The sequence below is a fragment of the Cricetulus griseus genome, chromosome 4 (assembly GCF_003668045.3).
Source record: "Cricetulus griseus strain 17A/GY chromosome 4, alternate assembly CriGri-PICRH-1.0, whole genome shotgun sequence".
Taxonomy (NCBI): Eukaryota; Metazoa; Chordata; class Mammalia; order Rodentia; family Cricetidae; genus Cricetulus; species Cricetulus griseus.
Window position 1 is genome coordinate 89,996,759 of NC_048597.1, and position 26,730 is coordinate 90,023,488.

General features: G+C 41.6%; 1 protein-coding gene across 4 annotated transcripts in view; it reads left to right on the plus strand.

The window, feature by feature from the left end:
* The window catches only part of Golga3 (golgin A3), a 45,019-nt gene extending 19,095 nt beyond the window's left edge, over positions 1-25,924 (plus strand). For all 4 annotated transcript variants that reach the window (XM_027415846.2, XM_035443225.1, XM_035443226.1 and 1 more), the window contains exons 9-24: positions 769-906; positions 3,327-3,488; positions 3,852-4,220; positions 6,045-6,122; positions 7,092-7,355; positions 8,444-8,538; positions 9,919-10,135; positions 12,511-12,654; positions 13,528-13,725; positions 16,950-17,066; positions 19,448-19,587; positions 20,213-20,345; positions 20,505-20,627; positions 22,189-22,350; positions 22,998-23,161; positions 23,806-25,924. In XM_027415846.2, coding sequence (XP_027271647.1) covers positions 769-906; positions 3,327-3,488; positions 3,852-4,220; positions 6,045-6,122; positions 7,092-7,355; positions 8,444-8,538; positions 9,919-10,135; positions 12,511-12,654; positions 13,528-13,725; positions 16,950-17,066; positions 19,448-19,587; positions 20,213-20,345; positions 20,505-20,627; positions 22,189-22,350; positions 22,998-23,161; positions 23,806-23,977 — 2,676 coding nt within the window. In that variant the 3' untranslated portion in view covers positions 23,978-25,924. The remainder of the gene's footprint in view (positions 1-768; positions 907-3,326; positions 3,489-3,851; positions 4,221-6,044; positions 6,123-7,091; positions 7,356-8,443; positions 8,539-9,918; positions 10,136-12,510; positions 12,655-13,527; positions 13,726-16,949; positions 17,067-19,447; positions 19,588-20,212; positions 20,346-20,504; positions 20,628-22,188; positions 22,351-22,997; positions 23,162-23,805) is intronic.
* Positions 25,925-26,730: the final 806 nt, after the last annotated feature.

The following is a 26,730-nucleotide window of genomic DNA, read 5'->3' on the forward strand; positions in this document are numbered from 1 at the left end:
ACTTCGTGCTTTTTTCACGTTCCATAACTAGGATTTTTTCATGCTGCTTCTGTCCCTGACTACTGCTATCTGTTCCCAGGAACACTCAGAGGAAGATGCAAGGCGATCCTTCTCTTTTTGTTGTATTTAAAAACAGCCCCAGCAACAACTGTATTTCCTCCCTTGCTCTGTGCAGCTTCTCTAGCTCTGAGATCCCACCATTCTGTCCCATCTTGAATTTGTCAGTTCATGACATCTGCTAGGGATGTACATGAGGTAGGGGAGATCTTGCCACAGACCTGTTGCACTTAAGTATTTTCATATTTTGTATCTCTGTGCTGCTGCTGCTCACCCCTTGCAGGGATTGTGGTGCTGTGTTCCCTCTCTTGAAGACATTGTGAGCCATCTTTGTCCTTGACTGTCTCTGGAATTGGTGGTGATATGGGGGATATGGTTATTAGTTTATAAGTGTACCTTAAGTGGGAACCCCAGTATAGGTCATGTCCAAACTGCATGATCTCAGGTGTGAAGGCCTGATTTCTTGGCATGCCCCCTTCCACGATACAAGACCCACATGGCTCCAGTTCAAGGTAGGTTGGCAGAGGATTTGTGGAAGTGAGTCCTGGGGTGGAAGACAGAAGGGCAGGAGCTTTCCCTGCATTAGAAGGTCAGCCATTGTTAGTAGCCATTGTTAACAAAGAGAGAATGTCTTAATGACAAATGATAGGCTGGTCTACACTTGATACCTAATTTGAAGTTCCTTTTTACCTCCTGGGTTTTTCTTTGAAGGTTGGACAGATGACCCAAGCAGGCCTTTTGGAGCACCTAAAGCTTGAGAATGTGTCCCTGTCCCATCAGCTGACAGAAACTCAGCATAGATCCATCAAGGAAAAAGAGCGCATAGCTGTTCAGCTCCAGAGCATTGAGGTGAGGACAATGGTGATGGTGGAGTGATAATTTTTATCTGACTGTGGGTCTTGCTAGCAAGTATAAAACATACACAGACATGATCAAAATACCTGTAAGTGAACATAAATAAAAGTATCTTGTGACTATGTATACTTTATTGTGTAATATTTCAAAAAATTCTTTTGATGCTACAGAGTTGGTAAGAGCCTAGTAGGTAAGAGCACTTGCTGTGCAAGCATGAGCACATGAGTTACATAAGAGTCAGACATGGTGCTGGGCAGGGGTGGTGCACACCTTTAGTCCCAGCACTTAGGAGGCAGAGGCAGGCAGATCTCTGTGAGTTCAAGGCCAGCCTGGTCTACGAAGCGAATTCCAGGACAGGCTCCAAAGCTATACAAAGAAACCCTGTCTTGAAAAAAAAAAACACAAAAAAAAGTCAGATATGGCTGTATGTGCCTGTAACCCCAGCATTTGTGGGAGGTTGAGACTAGGATCCTGTGAGCTTGCTGGCTAGCTAGCCTAGACAAAATGGCAAGCTTCTTCAGTGAGAGACATTGCTTCAAGTTAGTATGATGGAGAGAAACAGAGACAGACACGCAGTGTCTTCCTTAGACAGTGTGTGTGTGTGTGTGTGTGTGTGTGTGTGTGTGTGTGTGTGTGTGTTCCCACATGTTTATGTACATGTACCACAAAAACATAGCACACACACACACACACATACACACAATTCCTTTTAGCAATGTGCAGTGATAGATGTTCAGCATTTTGGAATTCCACCTCTTGTCTGGCCTGAGTGCCCTTGGGACCTTGTAGTTCTTCTCTAAACTTGGACCTGAGTCCCTACCAGTGCACAGTGCATTGTTGCCATTTGGGGACACAGCTAGCCACAGAATGGATAGGAGAAAGGGTCTTAAGTATATTTGTATGTCAGACAGTATTTCCAGACCCATTGATAATAGTGTTTTTTGTTTGTTTGTAAGTGCTCAACCTGCTTTCAGTCCTCCAGTGCCCACTGCTCTCCCAAAGGCATTTTCAGTATTGTCTGCTGTCTTTACAGATAATCTCTAGATGATGATGGGAAATATAGTGTGTTTGGCTTGGATCCAAATCCCATTCTCTGTAATACCCCAGATCAGTGGTTCTCAATGCAACTCTTTAATACAGTTCCTCATGTTATGGTGACCCCAACCATAAAACTATTTCATTGCTACTTCATGACTGTAATTTTGTCACTGTTAGGAATTGTAAATATTTGATATGCAGGATATCTGATATGTGATCCCCAATGGGGTCTCAACCCATAGCTTGAGAATCGCTGCCCTCAATGCTTTCTTAACCTAAATCTATGTAAGTCTTTTCTTTCTGCTTTTCAAGACAGGCCTATGTTGTCAGGCTGGCTTCAGCTCCTCATAACTAAGATAACCTTGAACTATTAACCTCCTGTGTCTCTATCTGTTAGGGATTGCAAATATATGCATGTCCCACAATATCTATTTTTATGTGATATGGGGATCAAACCCAGAGCTTTTTGAGTGTTAGGCAGTCATTCTACTAACTGCTTTATATCCCTAGCCCCTTTTCTTGTTGTTAGAGATGGAGCATATGCCCTGATATGTGCTAGTTATATGCTTTGTACTACAAGCCACATCTCTTGCCCTAGTTTCCTTTTGTATAAAATGGATGCTAATACTTAATATTCTTGTTACAAAAAGCAAAAAACAAAAATCCATAAAGCATCTAGTCAAGGACTGGCAGGCTGGTAAAGTTGCTTGCTGCCAAGCCTATTGACTTAAGTTAGATTCCTAAGAACTGACTCCTGCAACTTATCTTCTGACCTCCATAATGTCACCATGGCATATGTTCTTGCACTCTCAAGTGCACTTGCACAAACACATGAGCTCACACACTAAATGTAAAAAAGAAATTTTTATTTAAAAAATGTAGTGAGTAATGGTTGTGAATTGTTATCCTGGGTCAGTTTTGATCCTGACCTTTCTTTGAAAGTTATACAAGAATTCAACTTTCTGATGGCTTGTCTGATTTCTCATCTTTTCAACATTCTACCTGTTATTTTTTCCATATGGAGCACATAGCCATTTGGCTCAGATACAGAAGAGAACCATGTTGAGAGCCATAATGAGTAAAGGCTCTGTAAAGAACCAATGACATTTTTGATGTATACATTATTTCCTCTAAGAATTGTACCAAAGCTGGATGTGATAGTATGTATACCCACTACTATCCCCGCACTCAGAAAGTAGAAGCAGAAGTATGGCAGATTTGTCCTCTTCTGGCCTGCAGGCATATATGCAGGCAGAATACTATACATAATAAATAAATCTTAACAACAACAAAAAAAAAAAAACACTCATACACACAAAATAAATCTTTAAAAAAACAACAACAACAACAACAAAAACCTCTGTTTTCTTATTCAGGCTGACATGCTGGATCAGGAGGCAGCCTTTTTACAGATTAAGGAGGCGAAGACAATGGTGGAGGAGGACCTCCAGAGGAGGCTGGAAGAATTTGAAGGTGAACGGGAGCAGTTACAGAAAGTGGCAGATGCAGCAGCATCCCTGGAGCAACAATTGGAACAGGCAAGCAACTGCTGCTTCCTGGACCCCAGGCTCACACAGATTTATTTGGATATGAGCTTTGCCTGATATTCATATCCCAGTACCGTTCATGTGTGGCCTGTGTGTGATCTCTGGCATCAGACTATATTAGTAGTCTAGATTTGTTAGGATGTAAGTTGAATATATTTCAAAGGTCACTATCAGACTGTTCTATTGCCAGCCTGACCAGATTTGCTTCTATTCATGTTCTTCTACTCTAAAATTTTACATAAATAAGACCCTTCAATGAGTCCTTCAAAAGTGTTTAAATCCTGAACATCATAAATGTGTAAATTCTTGTACCAGAGTGGAAGACAGCATGTTAAGTTTACCATTTATTTTCAGGTGAAGTTAACATTGTTCCAGCGAGACCAGCAGCTTGCAGCACTTCAGCAGGAGCATCTAGATGTAATAAAGCAGCTCACCTCCACACAGGAGGCTCTGCAGTCCAAGGGGCAGTCTCTTGATGAACTGCATTCACGTTACGATGAGCTACAAGCAAGGCTGGAGGAACTTCAGAGAGAGGCTGACTCCAGGGAGGACACAATTCACTTCTTACAGAATGAGAAGATTGTTTTGGAAGTGGCTCTGCAGTCAGCCAGGAATGACAAGGAGGAACTTGACAGAGGCACACAGCATTTGGAAGAAGATACTGAGGAGACATCAGGAATATTGGAACAACTGAGACAAGAATTGGCTGTCAAGTCTAACCAGGTAACACTGCCTTAGCTGTTTTCTGAAGGACCATACATTGTTTCTTCTCTGGGATGTGAGTGATCAGTGGAAGAGTGTTCTTGAGCAGGACAACAAGTAGTTCTTGTTGTAACCTTTTCCTCCCTTCACCCTTGGGTATGGAGGCACTAGAAACTGGCAAAACTAGTTTTGTGCAGGGCTTTTAAATGTGTCTGCCAAGAAAGCACCAGGTTTGCTGCTGTTTTTTGCTGTGTTTTTGGCTTTCAGCTGGAGGAGAAGCTGTAGTATACTTAGTTTGCTGCTTCTTCCTACATGTGACAAGCCAGTCCTGATGTCATGGTGTTTAGGGTGTGACAGATAGTTCATAGTAGGTTCTTCCTGTTAATACCAGTGTCCTGGTATATAAAAGCACAGCCCAGTGGGCTGGCCATATCTGGGGAACAGCAGTGTGCTAACAGTATGACACTGTTAGAAATTGGCAAATCTATAAAAAATATATAGTTAAGAAAGATGCTCAGGTAGTGAAACTAGTGTTGGAATGATTATGCCTGAATATCCTGCTCTGTAAAGAAAAGGATCAAGGATCATGGTCTGTTTCTCTTGGAGACATTAATTAAGGGGGAATTGTGAGAGTTCCAATAAATGTGGTAAGAAGGACCTCAGCTGACACTGGACATTATTTATCATGTTGAGATTTTATTGTATTGGATTATGATTTCCTTAAAGATGGAACAGTATAGTGGAGTGAGGTTCTCTTGCATGTTGGCTGAAGCTAAGTCTGTTTCCTGACTTGAGGTGTGGGGGTATATCGACAACCATACAGCGGAACTGCTGTCTTTCAAACTCTGCCCTGCCCAGGTGCTGGCTGTCCCACCTGGCTGGCTGGTTAGAATGAGCACATGTCCTCAAGGGTGTCTGAGAAAAAGCTGTCCAGACAAGACTCTGGGGTTTACTGACCTCAGTTTCCACCATCTAAGATGGTGATCACATGCAATGTGAGCATGATTTCACTGGCACGTTAGAATGTAACAATAATTGAATGAATAATGTTATGTGTCTGGTATCTCCATCATATATCATGGAGATGTACCACATAGAGTGCTATGAGAGCCCTAGTAGGATGTCTGGCTTGTTCAAAAGCATTTTTTATTGGGCTAGGGGTGTGACTTAGTGGTAGAATACTTGCCTCATATACACCAGGGTTCAATTCCCAGAATCTCTTTCTTTCTGTCACACAAAATAACAGAGCAGCAGCAGGCTTTTTGCTGTACCAGAGTAGCCCTTCAAATATGTCATGTATTCCTGAGTCCTTGGGGCTCTTTATGTACAGATCTGTCTTTGTCTGGGGCCTGAGATGGTAATTTCTACAAGCTTACAGATAGTAGGAGTGGGATGGTCTCTGGTATGCTTTAAGTCACAAGGTTGTAGGTTGTTATAAATTGAGTTTCATTGGACTAGAGCCCCACTATACGTTTATGTGGTGTCTGACTGCTTTCCTGCTGCAAGAACAGAGCTGAGAAGCTGAAGCAGACATGTGGCCTACAAAACTTAAAAGTATTTTCTCTCTGGTTATTCCAGGAAGGGTTTACATCTGTCTACTTTAGAGTATCTCCTGCCTCATCCCTTCTTTCACTCCTCTGCCCTTCACCTTGCCATTGTACTTTTAAGTGGCAAGAAGAGAGGATACTGGTTATGTGTCCTGCCTGAGGAGCCCTTGAACTATGAGCATGTGTCTGGCTGAAAGCCACATTCTGGGCTCTGGCTAGTGTTGGCTCTTAGGAAATGCCACAGGATACAGACCTACAACTGTCAGGTCACCCACCTTTCTGCAAACCTCTCCTATAGGTGGAGCACTTGCAGCAAGAGACAGCCTCACTGAGAAAACAGATTCAGAAGGTAAAGGAACAGTTTCTTCAGCAAAAGGTAAGACATGGGAAACAAGAGTTGGGCATATTGCTGAGTAGTCTGTTTGATTCAGTAGAACAAAATCAGAAAGAGAGAAGCATCTAGGTCTTATCCTTTTAAAAGGCATTGTACTTGTTCTAAGTTGTCCCCAATGCAGTCAGTGGGGCAGCATGCCATTTCTCCCCTGAGATAGGGTCTGTGATCCTCAAAAGCTGAGTGTATTACCTACCATTGTGGTACCTGACAGAATACTTTGTCATTATCACTCCAAAGATCTGTGTCTGTTACACGGTTTTTGTCAATGTGTGTTGGTTGTGTTTGCTGTATAAAATATGTGGAAAGCTTATACCACAATCCAACATTAAAAACAAATTTAGTCTGTACCCAAAAGGTCTATGATGTAAGTTTTGTATTGTGATGCCTTTGTCTCCTGGTCTTCTGGTCTCCTGATAGAGGATTGACTGATTCCTGGCTTTGTGGCAGCATCAGTTGGATGTTTCATTCTAAGAGAGGAAGATCCTCCAGAATTGTTTAGAAGTTGTGTTTCAGTTTATTACAGAGATATGCAAAGGATTAGCTTTTAGAATCTAGGCACCCCAACCAAAGGGAGATTAGCCCTTGTGGGATTACTCAGAAGATACAAGGAGTCCAGGAGGATAATGGGATGTTTCATACAATGCCCAGAATTGGGACGCATAGTTTATAGTCATATCATGTGACAGAAATCCAAGCATGCCATCATAATTGGTATTTCTCAGTGAGTAGTGTCAGATTTCATAAAGTATATTGTTTTTTGTATGAAAAGTTGTGCCCTGGGGCTAAAGATAAAGTTTAGTGGTTAGAGCACTTGCCTCTAATTCTCTAAGAATGTGGGTGAAGGGGAATTATGCCTTGAATTGTTGGTAAACATTTTTATTTAAGCCAGCCTTATTCCCTGGGTAAGATGCTGAATTGGCACTGGCTTATTACTTTTGTCTTGTCTTGAAGGTAATGGTAGAGGCCTACCGGCGAGATGCTACTTCCAAAGACCAACTCATTAGTGAGCTGAAAGCTACAAAAAAACGGCTGGACTCAGAGATGAAGGAACTGAGGCAGGAACTAATAAAAGTGCATGGAGAGAAGAAGACTGTGGAAGTAGAACACTCACGACTGCAAAAGGAGATGTCCCTGGTTCACCAACAGATGGCAGATCTTGAGGGGCATCTTCAGTCAGTACAGAAAGAACGAGATGAAATGGAGACTCACCTGCAGGTGGGATGCAGTACATAGGTTGTGGAATGCAATAGATATGTTCTTTTGAGTTGTGAAGACTCAGCCAACTGTGCTGAGGGCATACTGTGTACAAGGTGGAACAGGGAGCACTACCCAAGAAGGCTTTTAAAACAATCTAGAGACATAGCCCTCCTGAAACTAATAATCAGATAAGTCTAGGTTTTGATGCCATATGAAAGAAACAAAGAAGAGTGAGCACCTAGACATGCCACCCTGTGATAGGGTCTTTGGAGCTAGTCATTGAGCCTCAAAGTCTGCAAAGTTGGCACCAGACAGAAAGGAAAGAGTGCTCTGTAGATAGTCCGAGTTTAGGCAGGGTGCAGTCACTGAAAGGGTCATGTAGCTACTCATGCCCTTTGGACAGCCCCGGAGTCTTGCTGTTTTAATGAATGCAGTGACTGGCTTAGTAATCAGACAAAGTAGGAGTAAGGGATGACTTATGGGTAGAGATCTCTGTCCCAAATAAGGAACATTTCCTGAGGTGAGAAATTTGGAGAGTTGATATGCAGGATGCTAGAACAAAAAAGGCTCCATTTTATACATGACATGCTGGAAGTCCCTAAGAGGTTCAGAGCAAGATTCAGGTAGACAAGTGGTCAGCATGTCTATGTAAGGATGGTGTGTCCAGTGTTCACCCAGAAGCACTTTGCTTGTTCCTTTCATGAGGCATCAGGTAAGGCCTGGGCTAACCTGAACTTGTCTTTCCGGCAAGGACATAAGCTTTAGGAAGACATTTAATGGTCTGGACACAGTGACTGTAAATGTTTTTAATGTATATGGGTATTTTGGCTGCATGTATATCTGTGTACCATGAGTATGCCATCCATGGAAGCCTGAAGAGGGCTTTGAATCACTTAGAACTGGAGTTACAGATGATTATAAACTGCTGTTTGGGTTCTGGGAATTGAACATGGTTCCTCTAGAAGACCAGCCAGTTCTCTTAACTGCTGAGCCATCTCTCCAACCCTCAGGAATGCTTTTGACTTCTATGAAGTATTGTTCATCGGTGACAAATATCTGAAGTAGGTGGCTTTTCTACTTACTGGCATTCTTTGTTCTTTTTAAAGTCTTTACAGTTTGACAAAGAGCAGATGGTAGCTCTTACTGAGGCCAACGAGACACTAAAGAAACAAATAGAAGAGCTTCAGCAAGAGGCCAAGAAGTAAGTCTGGCAGCATACACTTACCTATGAGGGGCACCAGCTCTGCTGAGAGCAGGAACAATCTGTACAGTCCTTGATATTCCTATGTTCCTAACATTACTCTTTTTGAACTTGGTTCTAAAGTTCCATCATGCTGGCAGTTACTTTTTCCTACATATCTGAGTTGGTTTGTTCAAGCATCCTTTACAGAAGTGCCTCCCTCCCCCAAGCTGGGTTGAAACCCAGGATTTTGAGCATACTAAGCAGGTGCTCTACCACTGAGCTACATCCCTAGCCCTAAAATTTCCTCCTTTTATTTAACTTGACTTTTTATTTCACACACTGGCGTCAATATCCTCACATTCCTGCTCCCTCACTGGGTTGATGCTTAATATTCATCCATCTTATCCTTTTGTGCTCAGCACATGTAAACTTAAACATATGACCCTTACCAGCAACTACTGATACACACATGTGTACATTCAAACATGCAAACACCCTTTTGGGCCATCTTTCTATCTATCTATCCAGAGACAGGATAGCTGTTTTTTTTGTTTTGTTTTTAAAGAGAGGCAATATCTCTTCTTTATAGCCTAGATTGACCTCAAACTTGTGATATTGCTGCTTCACCTTCTCAAATGCTAGGATTACAATGTGAGCTCTGAGTCCCAGGCTTTTGGGACCTTGTTACTATATAGTATATTTTGTATTGTTTATGTTTTATCAGCTGGTAATATCTTCATAAATCTGATAAGAGTTTGTTTTTGAACTTCAGGAAGAATGTTGGAGATAAACTTTGGTTGGAGTATGCTGTTTCTCTGCCCTCACAAGATCATTCATTTTGTTTTGTTGAGAAAAGATCTCACTCTATAGCCCCAGCTGTCTTGTGTCCAGCTGTCTTTCTGCCTCAGCCTCTCAGATGCTGGCATTACAGGTGTATACCACCATACCCATCACAAAGTCATTTTTAAATTACTCAAAGAGGAGGGCAGGTCTTGATGACTGTGGATGTGATTTAGTGGATTCACATTGCTTTTCCTGTCCCTCTCACATGGACTCCTGGCAGATACCTCTTCCCCTTCACAATCAAACCAAAGCAAGAACACACTTACCAAGTTCTGGCAAGACATAATGGGGTTGAGTTGAAGCCTCTCAAGAGCCACTCCCCTAAGCCAGGTGTGGTGGCAGGCACATCTCTTAAATACAAAGCCAACCTGGTCTACAGAATATGTTCCAGGACAACCAGGGCCACACAGAGAAACCCTGTCTCAAAACAAAACAAAACAAAAATCCACCATCTATACCTGGAGGGTGAACTACAACATGTGCCCTTAGTGTTTCAGACCAGTGAACTGGTTGTTTGCACAGGAAGTTAACTCAGCTTTCTCACTCACGTCTCAGGGCCATCACAGAACAGAAGCAGAAGATGAAGCGGCTGGGCTCAGATCTGACCAGTGCCCAGAAGGAGATGAAGACTAAGCACAAGGCTTATGAGAATGCCGTGAGCATTCTTAGCCGCCGCCTGCAAGAGGCCCTGGCTACCAAGGAGGCCACAGATGCAGAGCTTAGTCAGCTCAGAGCTCAGAGCACTGGTGGCAGCAGTGACCCTGTTCTACATGTAGGTAAACACATTTCTCCCTGTCAAAGTCCTCATGACTTTTTTGATTTTGTTTGTTTTCTGAGACAGGGTTTCTCTGTGTAACAGCCTTGGCTGTCCTGGAACTCGATTTGTAGACCAGGTAGGCCATGAACTCACAGAGATCCAACTGCCTCTGCCTCTGGAGTACTGGGATTAAACTTGTGCACCATGACATCTGGATAGAGTCCTTATGATTCTTTTGAGAATAGGAAAAGTGTATTCTATCAACATTTTCTTGCTCTAAAATTGTTACTCCTCTGAGAACACTGCCAGCCCACCTCTCCTTTTCAATTTTTAATTTTCATATGGAGACAATTTATCTTCAGGCTGGCCTTAAAAATTGTTAGTCCTTCTCCAGCTAAGTATTTGGGAGTATAAGTAGGCAGCACCACATCTGGCATAGATAACATTTTTTAACAAATGACTTGATCTGCCATTGGACTTTTAGTGACATATATAGCATCTCGTATGTCCGTGGAGAAGCTTCTCTGACCTGTAGAAATTGGGCTCCAGGCTGAGGCAGAACTTACTTCTGTCCTATAATCTTCTCTGTATAACCCTAGGTCCCATGGGGAGAGGTATAGACAGAGACAGTATGATGTGATATGCAGTGAAAAAGGAAGGTACAGGAGGTAGTAGCTGATGGAGTTTAAAAAAAAAAAAAAGCAGGAGGTGCTGGGGAGACAAGCACTTAGGCTAGGAGTCGAGTGGGACGAGTGTCTGTTTGGCCTTGCCCACAGTGAATGTGGAAAGTGAGCCTTGTCACTTTGCTGTCTTTTCATGTAAATAAATGTACATTAAGATAGTAACGTTTGGGAAGCTCAGATAGACAGGTTTTGTTTTCCTGCAGTGCATGAGAGGTGACAGCAGAATGAACCACACAGCGCTGATGAGGGTCAGTAGAGTATATGTGTTCAGGATCATCCAAATGTCACTTCACTAGGAAAGTGCTATTCTTTAGGGGCTTTTTTCTTGTTTTGTTTTTGTTTTTGTTTTTAATCATTTCTATTTTACTTTGTGTATGTGTGTGTGTGCACATGTGTATACATGTGTGTACAGATGTATACATGTGTGTACAGATGCCACGGGAGGCCAGGAGAGGATGTCAGATTTCTGTAACTTTTCTGGAGTTACAGGTTGTTATGTGCCACTTTACATGTGTGCTAGGAATCAAACTGTGGTCAAGAGTGATAAGTGCTCTTAACTGCTGAGCCATCTCTCCAGCTCCCTGTCTGTATTTTTTTGTTCTTGTTGTTGTTTTAGAGTAGTTGAGGCTGGCCTTGAACTCACTATGTAGGTGAGGTTTGCTTTGAGTTTCTATTCCTCATACCGCTACCTCTCAAATGCTTGGATTACAGGTGTATACTACAATGACAAACTTGTGTTTTTCTTTTTGAGACAGGGTCTTACCTTGTGTCTTAGGCTGGTCTTAGACTTTTGATCTTCCAGCCTCAGCCTCCCAAGTTCTTAGATTATAGATTTATAAGTAGAAGAGTGTATCATAATATGGTTATTTGCTTGTCCAGTTGAGTAAGTAAATACCCTTTCTGTTACTTTATAAAATATTGAGTGGTCTCTAATCAATCACTGTTTGTCATTTTAACTCTTTTGGATTACCTAGTAAAAAGTCAGCAAGGTGTGGAGTGCTCTGGAGTCTAGAATCTGTTCCTGTTCCCAGGAGCTTAAGCTGTGATTTTGTTTATGGTGGGCTAGAGTAAGGAAATGACTTTGTCTTATTGTACACCCTTGTATTCTCAGTCATAACACAAGAGTGAACAACAGAACCTCCAGCCAGGAATGATGGCTCAAAACTATAATCGGGAGTACACAGGGAACTGAAGCAGGATGATCAGGATTTCAAGGCTAACCTTGGCTATGCCAAGTTCTAGGCCAGAATGAGCTACATAAGACCTTATCTCAAATAAACAAAAGAATAGTGCCTCCTGAGTTAGGTTTAGCGATATAATCCTAACACTTGTGAGGCTAAGGAGAGATGTTCACTAGTTCAAAGCCAGTCTGGGCTTTTTATTAGGGGAGATTCTGTCTCAAAAAAAAAAAAAAAAATTCCAAAAAAACAACAGGACTAGTTAAATGGATAAAGGCCCCTTTTACCATACCTGATAACTTGAGTTTGATCCTCAGTCACATGGTAGAAGGAAAGACCTGACTCCCACATATTGTCCTCTGAGTTCTACATGCACAAAAGGGCACCTATGCACTTGTGCACACACAAAAAATAAATTTTAAAAATTTAATAAAAATTTAAAAACAACAACTACAAAATCTAGAATGTAGTCAACTATGTGCTATTGAGAGGGACATTGACTAAACATGACTCCCATTTTGGCTTTCAGGAGAAGATTCGGGCTCTGGAGGTAGAACTGCAGAATGTTGGCCAAAGCAAGATATTGTTGGAGAAGGAGTTACAGGAGGTGATCACAATGACTAGCCAGGAGCTAGAAGAGTCCCGGGAGAAGGTGCTGGAGTTGGAAGATGAGGTAACACCTGTATTACTAAGCTTAGAGTTGTTGTGTGCTAAGCATTGCTCCTTGGCACTTACTTGGTCTCTTTGTGATTGTGGGTGGACCAGATTGTTTCCAGTACTTTAGGAAGAATGACAACAGTTATCACTTTACAGTTAGAAAATATTCTAAGGCAGGTGTGCCTAGCCTGTAGCCTGTGTGCTGCATGAGTCCTGGGATAGCTATGAATCCATCCTAGCAGATTTGTAGATAACAGATTAGTCCTATTTTAGTGTCCAAAGGTTAGATCATCCTGTTCTTTTCCCAGTTAAAATGCTTTGATTGTAAATAACAAACCCAAATTAAAATTTCCAAAGTACTGAAAACTCGGAAGCAGTTTATTGACCCTATTTAGGCACTGTCACTAAAGGCCCTGTCACCAGGCCCTGACCTACCTCACTGCCTACCATGCTGTGTGTTTAGGCATGTATGTTTTATTCAGCAATCTCTATCCTTTCCTCAAATGGGTGTGCTGAGATCAGCCCAGCTCCGTGCCCATTTGTGAGTAGCTTAGCAAGGCCCTTAGCAGTTTCTGGACTCTCTTCTCTGGAAGTCTGTGAACCCAAAAGAGCGGTAGCCTTACAGGTAATAAGTCAAGGACAGTTGTGCTTTAGTGTTAGCTCTTGTTGAAAATTGCTCACCTGTTTCAGTAGAGTATAATAATTCTGTCTAGCAGAATATGATTTGTGTCTGGGGGTGAGAGTGTTGTTGTTTTTGATACAGGGTCTCTATAGCCAGGCTGGCCTTGAACTGATCCTTCTGGCTCTGCCTTCTGAGTACTGGGGTCATGGGCATGGATTACCACACCTGCCCAGAGAGTGAAATTTTACATGTTTCAAAATGTTTCAGCTTCAAGAATCCAGAGGCTTCAGAAGGAAGATAAAACGTCTTGAAGAGTCAAATAAGAAACTGGCCCTGGAGTTAGAACACGAGCGAGGGAAGCTCACCGGCCTCGGACAGTCTAACGCAGCTTTGCGGGAGCACAACAGTATTCTGGAGACTGCACTAGCCAAGCGGGAAGCTGACCTGGTGCAGCTGAATCTCCAGGTGCTAAGACTTATCTGCCAAGAGCAGCATGAGAGATATGTTAAACCATATTTACTGTCAGTGTTTCACCATACTGAGTCATAGCCACTTTCAGGGTACACCATACCTGGCTCAGAGGCTCAAAGGAACCTGGTCATTGCACAAACCTGGATCCCCCAGCTGTAAGAGCCTGTGGTCATTGTACCAAGTTCATTAGTTTCTTTTACACAGTAGATTTCTGGTGGGACAGGTCAGACTGTCCTCTGGTTCTAGGAGCACAAGAACCTGTGAAAAAGACACTTGCCTTAAGTCCTGATATTATTTAGAACTGGGATTTGAACCCAGTTTCTGATTGTAGATTCTGTTCTTAGCTCCTTATGTTCTACAGTGCTTTAGAGGGAGCTGAACACTTCAGGGAAAAGTTTCAGAATGTCACTTAAGGGCCATGTCAAACACAAGCCTTAAAAAAATGTAATTATTGGAAAAGTTTAGTTAACTTACATTTTGCTCTAGTTCCTATCACTGCTGTTCTTGCTGGACTGCCTTGCTTGTAAACATGTCTTATGCTACATCTGCATCCTTCTTTTGGGTTCTCCTTCTCACACTCCTGTGAGATCACACTTCTACACTTATTTATTTCTGAGGCAGGGATTATGCTTCAGGGCTGGTCCTAAATGTACTAAGTAGCTAAGGATGACTTTAAATTTCTAATCCTTCTGCCTTGAGTCATGGGATTACAGCAATGCCTGTTGTTTTGTTTTGTTTTATGCCTAAGTGCTGGGAATCAAATCCAGGGCTCTGTGCCTGATAGGCAAGCAATCTACCAACATAGCTACATATCCAGCTCCAAAGAGGGGCTTCTTACCTTCCCTACCTTGTTTTCTTTCCTGTGATGTCATCATTATGTATGCCATCTGTCTTAGGTTTTTATTGCTGTGAAGAGACACCATGACCATGTCCATTCTTATAAGAAAACATTTAATTGAGGGTGGCTTGCTTACAGTTTCAGAGGTTCAGTTCATTATGATCATGAAGGGGAACATGGCAGCGTGCAGGCAAGTGGACTGACTGTCACACTAAGGGAAGCTTGAGAAAAAGAAACCTCAAAGCCAGCCCCCACAATGACACACTTCCTCCAGCAAGGCTATACCTCCTAATAGTGCTACTCCTTCTGGGGGCCATTTTCTTTCAAACCACTACATTCCACTCCCTGACCCCCAAAGGCTTATAGCCATATCATAAAGCTACAAAATGCATTCAGTCCAACTTCAAAAGTCCCCATAGTTTCTCACAGTCTCAACAATGTTTCAAAGTCTCTTCCGAGATGCATGGCAATCTCTTAACTGTACCCACCCCATAAAAATCAAAATCAAAAAGCAGATCACATACTTACAACATATAATGGCACAGGACATACATTACCATTCCAAAACACAGGGAAGGGAGCATAATGAGGAAATGCTAGACCAAAGGAAGACCAAAAACCAGCTGGGCAAAACTCCAAACTATGCATCTCTATGTCTGATGTCAAAATGCTCTCCACATCTCCATTCTGTTCAGCTTTGTTGACTGCAACAAACTTATTTCTCTTGGGCTGGTTCCACTGCCTGTTAGCAGCTCTTCTGGGTAGGTATCCTATGACTCTGGCATCTCTAACGTCTTGGGTTCTCCAAGGCAATCTGTGCATCATCACACAATGGCCTCTCTACTAGGCCTTCTTTCAGGGACACTCCTGACACATGCGTGGCCGCAGTGGCTGTCCTTTCGAGATAAGGCAACATCTATAACCTGTTTCTTCTGTCTTTAACTCTAATGCCAGAACCACTTGACTGAAGCTGCCAAGTTCTGCTGCTTACTGGGCTGGTACATGGCCCTCTTGTTTAATTATATCCTTACCAGCTTTCTGTTTTCCTTACTGCCTAAGCTTGGCTGTCCTTGAACTTGATCTTTAGACCAGGCTGACCACTAACTCAGATCCTCCAGCCTCTGCCTTCCCAGCTGTTGGGATTAAAGGTGCGCACCACCACACCCAGCTTTATTAACTTTTAATTCCTTCCCACAAGTTGGAAACTCAGATGGATGAGATCTTTTTTTCCCCATTTTTTTAATTTGAATTAGAAACGAGATTGTTTTACATATCAATCCAGGTTCCCTCTCCCTACCCTCTTCCCCTACTACTCCTACCCTACCCTCACCCCTCAACTAAAACCCTACCTATCACTTACCCTTTCTGCTCCCCAGGGAGGGTGAGGCCTTCCATAGGAGGTCTTCAGAGTCTGTCATAGATGGATGGGATCTTAATCTGTTTATCTCCTTGAACAAAGAACTTAACTTTCTGGTGCTCTTTTTTTTCCTCAAAATATACATTTTGTAATTTACTATGCTCAACTTGCTACTTTTCATTATAAATCTTCATTAGAGTTACCACTAATATCCACAAGACAAAGTCTATACTAGGCTGTTTTGAGATTTCTTCTGCCAAGGAAATTAATCCAAAATTCTTCACTTTAGCCTCAGATAGACTCTACGGACAAGGACAAAAGGCAGCTATTTTCTTCATCAAAATATCACAAGAACCATCTCTAGGGAACATACTAAAACTCTTCTCTGAAACTCTTGAGTGAACCACTGACACTAAGTTCAAATCCCTCTTAGCACCTCTGTCTTCCATGCTCCTACCAGTATGGTTCATTAAGCATCACTTAAAGCATCCCACTGCTTTTCTAACCCAAAGTACCAAAGTCCATAATACTCCAAATACAAGTATGGTCAGTCCTATCACAACAATACCCCAGTCCCTGGGATCAACTTCTGTCTCAGAAGAGAGATCATGACCATGGCCACTCTTACAAAGAGAACATTTAACTGAGGGTGGCGTGCTTACAGTTTCAGAGGTTCAGTCCATTATCATCATGAAGGGGAGCATGGAAGTGTACAGGCAGACACAGTGCTGGAGCTGAGAGTGATACATCTTACAAGCAACAGGAAGTGGACTGACTGTTACATTGAGGGAAGCTTGAGGAAAAGAGACCTCAAGGCCCAACCCCACAGTGACACAGTTCTAACAAGGCCATACCTCCTAATAGTGTCACTCCCTCTGGGGGCCATTTTCTTTCATACCACCACACCATCCTACTGGGCCCCACATGATGGCTGACTATAGAGGATCCCAAATTGTATTTCAGGTGGTATAGGTGCTTGGGATTGATATCATTCCTTATTCATCCTTTTATAATATCATATAGGTGCAGGCAGTTTTACAGCGCAAAGAGGAAGAGGATCGCCAGATGAAGCAACTTGTGGAAGCTTTACAAGCCTCATTAGAGAAAGAAAAGATGAAAGTAAACAGCATGAAGGAACAGGTATGTGGTCAGCTTCAAATTGATAGGCCCTCCAGGAGATGTAAACTGTGGGGTTCCCCTCACGTACTGAGTTTGTTTCTAAGGACTGGGTTATTATGACAGACTGCAGAGAACGTTGTTTCTCTGTAGAAAATGGCATTAAAGGTCAGCAGTGAGGACTGTTGAAGGACAGACTGAACCACCCATATATATATGCATGCACATTAGTCTTTGCTAGGAAAAGGACTCTGTAAAGGTTAAAAAGCACACTTTGCATTTGTGCACTCCTGTAATCCCAGTATTTAGAAAACTGAAGCAGGAGGATCCTGACTTGAAAGCTAGCTTGAGCTGTATAGTGTGTGTGTGTTAGTTTTCAAAGAAGTCTTTTAGTCAGGCATCGTGGCACATGCCCTTAATCCCAGCACTCAGGAGGCAGAGGCCGGTGGATCTCTGAGAGTTTGAGGACAGCCTGTTCTACAGAGTGAGTTCTGGGACAGCTAGGGTGGCTATATAGAAAAAACCCTGTCTCAAAAATAAAAATAAAAGCAGCCTTTTTTTTCCCTCTAATTGAAAAAGCATTTTTTTCATACACTATTCTAATCATGCTTTTCCCCTCCTCCAGTTCCTCCCAATTCCCACCTACCCAGCTACACACACACACACAAAACAAAATCGGAAACCATAATATACAAACAAAAGACCAGTAAGAAAAAAAATCCATAGCTAGAGAAATGGCTCAGAGGTTAAGAGCACTAACTGCTCTTCCAGAGGTTCTGAGTTCGATTCCCAGCAACCACATGGTGATTCACAGCCATCTGTAATGAGATCTGTCGCCCTCTTCTGGCCTGCAGGCATACATGCTGGCAGAATACTGTATACATAATAAATAATCTTTAAAAAAAAAAAAAAACCCACGAAACATGAGATTTTTAAAAGGCTGCAAAAATAACGTTGAGTTCATTTTGTATTGGCCAACTACTCCTGAGCATGGGTCCTGACCTGAAGTGTGGTTAATATACCCAGTGAGATTCCATTGAAGAAAACTAATTTTTTTCTTAAGTGGGTATAATTGACAGTTTTCTTGGTTAAGAGTGGGACCCCCTGTGTACTTACCTCTCCTCACTTAGACCCTGTCTGGCAAAACCACAGACCCTGTGTATGCTGCCAGTCTCTGTGAATGCATATGTGCATCAGTCCTGTTATGTTTGGAAGACATCATCCATCCTTTCTGGTTCCCACCCCTTTTCTGAATATCTATCTCTCTGAGCCCTGAAGGGAGGGGTTTGATGAAGATAACTGATGGAGGACTGAGTATTTCAAAGTTTCTCACTTTCTGTACATTGTCCAGTTGTGGATCTTTGTATCGGTGTTTGTCTTTTTTTTTTTTTTTTTTTTTAATGTGCATTGCTGTTTTGCCTACATGTATATCTTTGTGAAGGTGTTGGATCCACTGCAACTGGAGCTACAGACAACTGATCCACCATGTGTATATTGGGAACTGAACCCAGGTCCTCTGGAAGAGCAGCCAGTGCTCTTAACTGCTGAGTCATATCTCTAAGCCACCTTTAAATCTTGTTTGTGTTTTGTTTTTTTAAGACAGGGTTCCTCTATATAGCCCTGGCTGTCCTGGAACTTGCTTTGTAGACCAGGCTGGCCTGGATCTGTCTGTCTCTGCCTCCCAAGTGCTGGAATTAAAGGCATAGGCCACCACCGTCAGGCTAGTTCTCGTCTTAAAAGCAGTCATTTTAAAATGGAAACAACTTGACACAATTTTAAGGCCCATTTAAATAAAAATATATAGAGTACATTGAATACTGTCGATACCTTCTTTATTTCTTCTTTGCAGTGAACCCTGGGCCTCTAATGTGCTAGGTATTAACTCTACCACTCAGCCAGATACCAGCTGTAGTTGTTTCTCTAACTGATATTTCTCAATTATTTAAAAAGGAAATGGAAATTTTTTCTTATGTATTCAAAAGTTTGCTTGGAAATCTTGAGAGAATCTATTTTTGACACTGAAAATCAAATGTTCAGAGGAGGCCAATTACATTGTAAATAGAATTAAATCTTTATTACAATTAGGTGGAAATTTAAGAATTAGGAATAAACTTAACTAATAATAAACATATAGTTGAGGAGTACAAAACCTATTAACACTAAGAAAACTGAGTAAATCTTTTCATTCAGCAGAGTCTGTCAGCTATATGTCACTAGTCCACTGTGTGCTGAAAGTACCTCTACAGCCAGGTACCTTCACTTTTATCTCTAAGTTGGTCTTGAGAGAAAAATACATAAGAACAAACCAGTTCTGTGTTGGTTTGGAAGGGGCTTCATTGTTGCCACTTGGTATTCCATCAAACTTCTGACATTCATTACAGTACAACTTCCTTACTTTCTTCTAGATGGCTGCTGCCAAGGTGGAAGCTGGACACAACCGCCGCCACTTTAAGGCAGCTACACTGGAGCTGAGTGAGGTGAAGAAGGAGCTGCAGGCAAAGGAACACCTGGTACAGACACTGCAGGCTCAGGCAGATGAGCTTCAGTGAGTACCTGGTGCTTGTACAAGGATGACCATGGTGACCTCATGACCATTTTCATATAGCACATCAGAGCTTTTGGGGTTTTATTTCATCTTTAATTCACTTTAAATCTCACAGCAAGCATCATCTGTCATTCCCTAAGATGCCAGGTACTTTAGGAACAAGTCAAAAAAACAGAGTTATCTGACTGACTCTGTCTCAGTAAGCCTGAGCTTAGTCTTAACCCAGCTCTTCCTTCACTTCTTCCTGGAATAAAAAAGAACCTCCATTTGAGCACTCAATCCAGGGATATCCTAAATATTCAGAGATTCATTGTAGTGTTCACACTAATGCCAACATCAACTCAGACATGTGGAAAGGGGCAGGGTAAACCCGGGGCTATACACACACCTCTACAGCAGCCCCAGAGGTCTCTGTTTATAGTGTTATGGAAATGTCTGACAGCACCTCAATCCCCAAAGTACAAAGGGCTTTCTCTGCAGGGTTAGTGGAGGTAGAACATTAGAAGTATTTACAGTGTCTACATCCAGTGGTAAGGAGTCTTCACCATGGATAGCATTGGGGACAAACTGAGAGAATTTTGTCATTTTTATTTTTAACCTTTTTCTTTGTTTGTTTAAATGTCAGGATTCAAGAGGGAAAGCATTCTCAAGAAATAGCACATTTCCAGACTGAGCTGGCAGAAGCTAGAACCCGCCTCCAGTTCCTACAGAAGCAGCTGGATGAACAGATGAGCCAGCAGCCCACAGGGAGCCAAGAGGTGACAACTAGGTCCCTGCTGCCCTATCGGTTGAGACAGAAATTATATTTTTTTCTAAATATAATACTAAAAGAGGAGTAGAAATTCCTTAGAACTATTGTACAATATAAGGAACCATTTTAAAATTGTGTTTGTCAGTCATATGCTGCCTTCTTTTAGATGGAAAATCTCAAATGGGAACTGGATCAGAAAGAACGAGAAATTCAGTCTCTGAAGCAACAGCTTGACTTGACAGAGCAACATGGCAAGAAAGAGCTAGAGAGTACACAGCAGACATTGCAGGTTGGTGCTATCCCTATCCCCAGCCCTGGATCTGGGTGGAAGGGGTATAGTCCCTGGCTACTGAACACCTGCCAGGCCAAGTGTTAAATCAGTTTACACAACTGGATGGAGGGAAAACTGAGACAAATCCAAACACTCGACCTCTGTTAAGATTCATGAAGTGAACATGCTGTGTTAGGTCTAGTGAGTAGTGTCCATATACAAGATGTGCTTAGTTTATGATCAATATCTCCAAGAAGGCTCAAATGACTAGTCTTTTCTACTTGGGGTGAAAGGACCAGAAACATAACTTGCTAATATTCCTTACTTGTTTAAGGAGGGAGGGAGAGGGGGGGGGGAGGGAGGGAGAGAGGGAGGAAGGAAGGAAGGAAGGAAGGAAGGAAGGAAGGAAGGAAGGAAGGAAGGAAGGAAGGAAGGAAGAAGAAAATGACTCAGCAGAGTGTGATGGCATATACCTTTAATCCCAGCACTCTGAAGACAAAGGTGGATCTCTGAGTTCCAGGATAGCCTGATCTACAGAGTGAGTTCCAGGACAGGCAGGCCTACACAGAGAAAATCCTGTCTCAAACCCTCCTTTGGAAAAAAAAGGGCTCAAGTCATTAGATTGGTTTATACTATTTCTTAGGAATAGTTTCACGTAGTCTAATAGCTGACTTTGGAATTTAAAGATTCTTGGGGTCAACTGTGGCTGTGCAGATATTGCTGTTTGGAAAACACTCCGTGTTATGTATCAGGAGTTCTGGGGTGATGCTCAGCAACTAAGAGCACTTATGTTCTTGCAGATAGCCTGGGTTTGGCTCCCAGCACTCACATAGCTGTTCACAACTTCCTATAATTGCAGCTCCAGGAAAGTCAACACCCTTTTTTGACCTCAGAAGGCTCTTGCATGTTCACATAAACACACCTAAGCACTCACATATAAATCAACCAGTCAATCTAAAAATAATGTTAAGAGTTGGACCTGGAGAGATGGCTCAGCAGTTCAAAGTTCTTGTTATTCTTCCAAAGAACTCAAGTTCAGTTTCCAGCACCACATGGGACAGTTCACAACCATATGTAATTTTTTAAAGTCATGAGTTTGATTCTAATGAACTTGTCAATGCCTAGGTTAACTATACAAGAAATTACTGAGATAAAAACATAACTCATCCTAACAAAAAAAATAAGTCCTCAAAACTAACATACAAATTAACATCTTAAAGTGTGTTTAAGATTTTGTTTTGTTTCATTTTTTTCATGACAGGATTTCTCTGTGTATCCTTGGCTGTCCTGAAACTCACTCTGTAGACCAGGCTAGCATTAAACTCAGAGATCTGCCTGCCTCTGCCTCCTGAGTGCTGGGATTAAAGGTGTGCCAGCACTGCCAGGCTAAGATGCTTGTTTTTTGAGACAGGCTCTTCTGTAGCCCAGGCTGACCTTAAACTTGCTATGTAGCTAAAACTGGCCTTGAGCCTTCTGAGCCTCACCAGTACTAGGGTTATCAGCATGTACCCCTCACTATGCCAGGTATTTAGGATCTTTTAACTTAAAAAAAAAAAAAATTATTGATCACTTTCCTTAGACTATCAGGTCTGAGTTGGAAATGGTACAGGAAGATCTCTCTGAGACCCAGAAGGATAAGTTTATGCTTCAAGCCAAAGTGTCTGAACTGAAGAACAACATGAAAACTCTGCTGCAGCAGAACCAACAGCTCAAGCTGGATCTCCGCCGTGGTGCAGCCAAGGTAGGATTTAGGTCACATCCCTTACAGGTTAAATGTCTATTTCATTTAAATTTGCTTGGGCAGGAGATTGGCAGGTTTCTAGTCATTCACCAATCAGCTAACACATTTAACCAACACTGAACACTGCTGTGCACAAAGGTCATAGAGAAATCTTCTTGGAAAGTGGGCCAAAACATTTTATCTTATTTTCCAACAGACTATTTCTCTTCTTGAATACACATATCATCTGGTTGTAATACTATTTTTAACTAATGGGCACACACCTCATGCTATTATCAACTCTGCTGGAGAGTTCAAATACTTGGCAGATTTTTTCTTTTTGTGCAGTTTATGTAAATATTGCCTATCTTAGGGAAACTCAAAAGTATAGGCTTGTCTCTTGGGAGACTCCCACAAGAAAGCTCTAATGCAGTGTTTAGTTATTTCTCCTGAGGGTTGGACACAAGTGGTTTGTGCTTAACTATGTGCATTAGGATTACTGGGCCAAATAGTATTTCTTAACCCACTTACTGTTAGACTGTCTTTATAGACCTGACAGTTAGTTCTCTTTTCAACAGGGGGATATGGGGGTGGGGAGGCAGGGGTTACTTGTCATAGTGGAGAGTGAAGAGGTATGTAGAGGGGCTAATGATATGCTTTACAAACAGAAGAAAGAACCAAAAGGTGAATCCAACTCCTCCAGCCCTGCAACACCCATCAAGATACCAGACTGCCCTGTCCCAGCCTCATTGCTAGAGGAGCTGCTGAGGCCCCCACCTGCTGTGAGCAAGGAACCCCTCAAGAATCTCAACAGCTGTTTGCAACAGCTCAAGTATGATCTGTTTTCCTATGCCCCATTTTGTTCAGTCTTTAGACATGACATGTTTTTCCTGGGGGGGGTCTCTTTTGTTATTTGTGGAGTGTGTATGTCTTTGAAACTTTAGAAGTAAAGGCTTTTTACTGGCAAAACTTCCAAGGTCTATGTTGTAAGGTGAATGTAGCTAAGTAAACTTATCTTGGTGGGCCCTTAAAAGGTCAGGTATTATAACTGTCCCCTATAGGCTGAGCCTCCTAGCTTAGGACAGTAGAGGCTGGCATCATGGATTATATATAGCACATAGGACCCTGACAGGCAGGTGACCTTATGAGGGGACACCATATGTAACAGTGGACTCAGGTGATGGCTTCCAGATAGCAACATATAAGCATCAGGCTTTTTTCATGTTTCTGTTAGAAACAGAAACCTGTGCTAATTATTTACTGGCTTCTGCCCAGAGTGGGAAAAAAATTCCAGGAGCTTTTGCCTTGGACTCCAGCTGAATTTGCTGGACTATGATATATTTATTGGTCTTTGAGGGAGCCACATATAGTGGTGAGCCCACTGCATCCTTTGTAGCTTGTTAGAGGTATGGCTAGTGGTTCTATGTGGTCCCTTGTATGACTTAGGTTTTCTTCTGCCTTCTTTCATCTCCCCAGGCAAGAAATGGACAGTCTGCAGCGCCAGATGGAAGAGCATACCATTACTGTGCATGAGTCCTTATCCTCGTGGGCTCAAGCAGAAGCTGCCCCAGCAGAGCATGCCCACCCTAGGGGAGACACAAAACCACATAGTCAAAACAGTGTTCCCAGAGAAGGGCTGGGCCAATGACTACTTGTTCTCATTACTAAGTATTTGTGACTGCTGAAGGAATATTCTTTTGTCAATACTATTTATTTGATTATGTGCTCTGGTGGTTTTACGTTTCTTGAGATGAGATTTAAATTTCCCTCTACCTTTTATCAAGGATTAAAATAACTGAATGAGGCAAGGGTTAAAAAACATAGTCATTTTAAACAATTAGCTTTTCCCATGAAATGACCAAATCTTAAAAACATCAGTGTTTGGATCACTGGTGAAATCAGAATATCTGTCTTACCAGTTACTTGCAGAAGGAAGGATCTTGTGTGTGGCTATAGACACACTTTAGGTGTTGTCAGGAACCTGTTTATATCAGGCACTATCTAGAGTGGGCTTATTAGGCACCAGCATCTAGAGGTCTTTACTGTTTCACTCATTGAGACCTTTATTTTCCTATAGAAACAAATTTTTATTTGCACCTTTTGTTTTTTATTTCATTTGTTTTTCAAACTATCCTACCTACCTATATAGGATGTATATATAAATACTGAAAGTCTTTTTAAAAAACATATGCCTATATTATTTAAAAGACCTAATTGTCTTACTGATTGCCTTTTGAAAATTTAATATTGAGAAACAGTGTACATGTAGCTTTAGGGATGTCAGTAAAAAATGTATTTTAAGAAATATAACTTATTTTCTAAGCATCCTAAAACCAAATACTCTTGCACAGAAAGAGTTGTTTTAGTCTTTTTATTTCTGAGGGTCTTTCTTGCCAGCATCTCCATGAATTCTTAACACTGACCTCTCTGGTCTGTGGCCTTATGTGGTTCCACTCACTTTGGCTTACCAACAGATATGGCCAGTCAGGCCTGAGTAAGCAGGGGATGGAAGATCTCCAAGGTCTTCTCATACTGACTTGATATTTGGAGAGCACAGGAAGAGGGGGAAAAAAGCAGGAAAGGAGGCAGCCTTAGTCTGTGTGTTGGTTATAGGCTGCATCCATTGTGTCCCAAAGATGGTATTAATGGGGCACTGTGAATATCTGTCTGTGTAATCATCAGAACTACCCTGGACACCTATTAAACATGGGTATTACTAAGAGTCACAATAATATCTGAGAGAGGTGGGCAGCTGTGCTCTGAGAGACAGGAGGTTCAGAGACAGAAACCTTGTTTAAAGTCAGTGCTAAATATGTGATTTATTGCATCTGTTTCCCAAATCATATACTTATACTTCATATACTGACTAGAAGTGTTGAGGTCTTTAATCTTTGTGAAAGCCTGTGAAGAAAACTTAAAAAACAGTGGGTTTTGTAATTCATGACTGTAATCCCGGCACTTGGGAGGTAGAATTAGGAGGAGGATCAGTTCAAGATCAGTTTTCAGCTACATTGCAAGTTTGAAGCTCGGTTACATGAAACCATGACTTAAAAAAACAAAGGTGGAACAAAAAAAAAAAAAATCTGAAATACTAAGTTAGAAGAGAGAGAAAGGCCTGAAAAAGCAAGTTCTGAGCATTAGTGATTAGCCCAGGTAGGTGTCTTTTAGTGGGTTTGTCTGTTTTGTGGAGAATCAGCTATTCTTTTGTAATATCCTATTAGGAGATTAACTGATATGGGAAAAGTAGAATTCATCACAATGATGTCCGGTGTTTGAAAAATATTCCCTAGCAAGTATTGGAACTTTTACAATGTATATAGCATTTGTACAGGGCCAACCTTCTAAAAAGAAAAGTTCATTATATATAAATATACCTTTAAGTTAGAAATTAGGAAAGAATGGTAATTTACATTATTTATTTTATATTCTAAACTTCAAAACCAAGAAATAGTACGTGGGTTGGGCTTATTCTGTAGCAGAGCTACTTTCTCCTCTGTGCAGAGGTCTTCGAGTGAGTTGTGTTGATTGTGTTGTCTTGGGAAAGGATAAGCTAATTCTGAACTCATTCAAGTAAAAAGTTGCTTTCATGTCTTAACCTATTTGTTCCATTGTTTTGCTGTCCCATGTGCATGTACACCCTCAGAAATGGCACTTTCTCTAGGCTTTGTTGTCTACCTTGCAGGTCCGTGGCTAGGTTCCTCTTGGTTCCATGAAAGGTCTAGCATGTCTTAGTTCCATTCTGTCTACCTTTTGCACCAGTGTATCTTTTTCTCACATTTGTGGTTCAGAAAGGACTCTTATATTGGAGCTGGCATTCTCTTAGGGTTCCTTAAGTCACCTTGAAGTTCAACTTTCAAATTTGTGTGAATTTAGGTATTGTTTTTTTTTTGATTGATTCGTTGGTTTTGCTTTTTTCCTCCTATTTCCAAGGGACTTCATTATACTTTATCTCCCAGAACTTATTCTTGGGTAAATACAGCTTAAATTACTGTTGCCTGTGTAGTCAAAACTTGTAATATTAGGTTTACTCATGAAATACTGCAGGCACCTGGAGGATTGCTTTCTAAAGCAGGCTTACCATTGCATAACAATACAATATCATGTCCTGTAGCTGACACCTTGGCTTGCACACCTTATAATATTTATAATAAGTAATATTTGCAATATTACTTATTTCCATTTTTTTTTAATGGTACACGTCAGATTGGTGCCATAATCTTATGTTTTCATACTATTGTAGCAGGTAATGATTTGGAGAAGTTACTGAGTCTACTTGGGTTTGGAGTACAGGGATCAAGACCTGATCTCTCAGAAGGTAGTCTCTGTATGTATGTATCAGAAAGCTTGTGTTAAATTCTCCATTGCTAAGCGTAACTTGTCCCAGTGTGTGGATACTGTAAA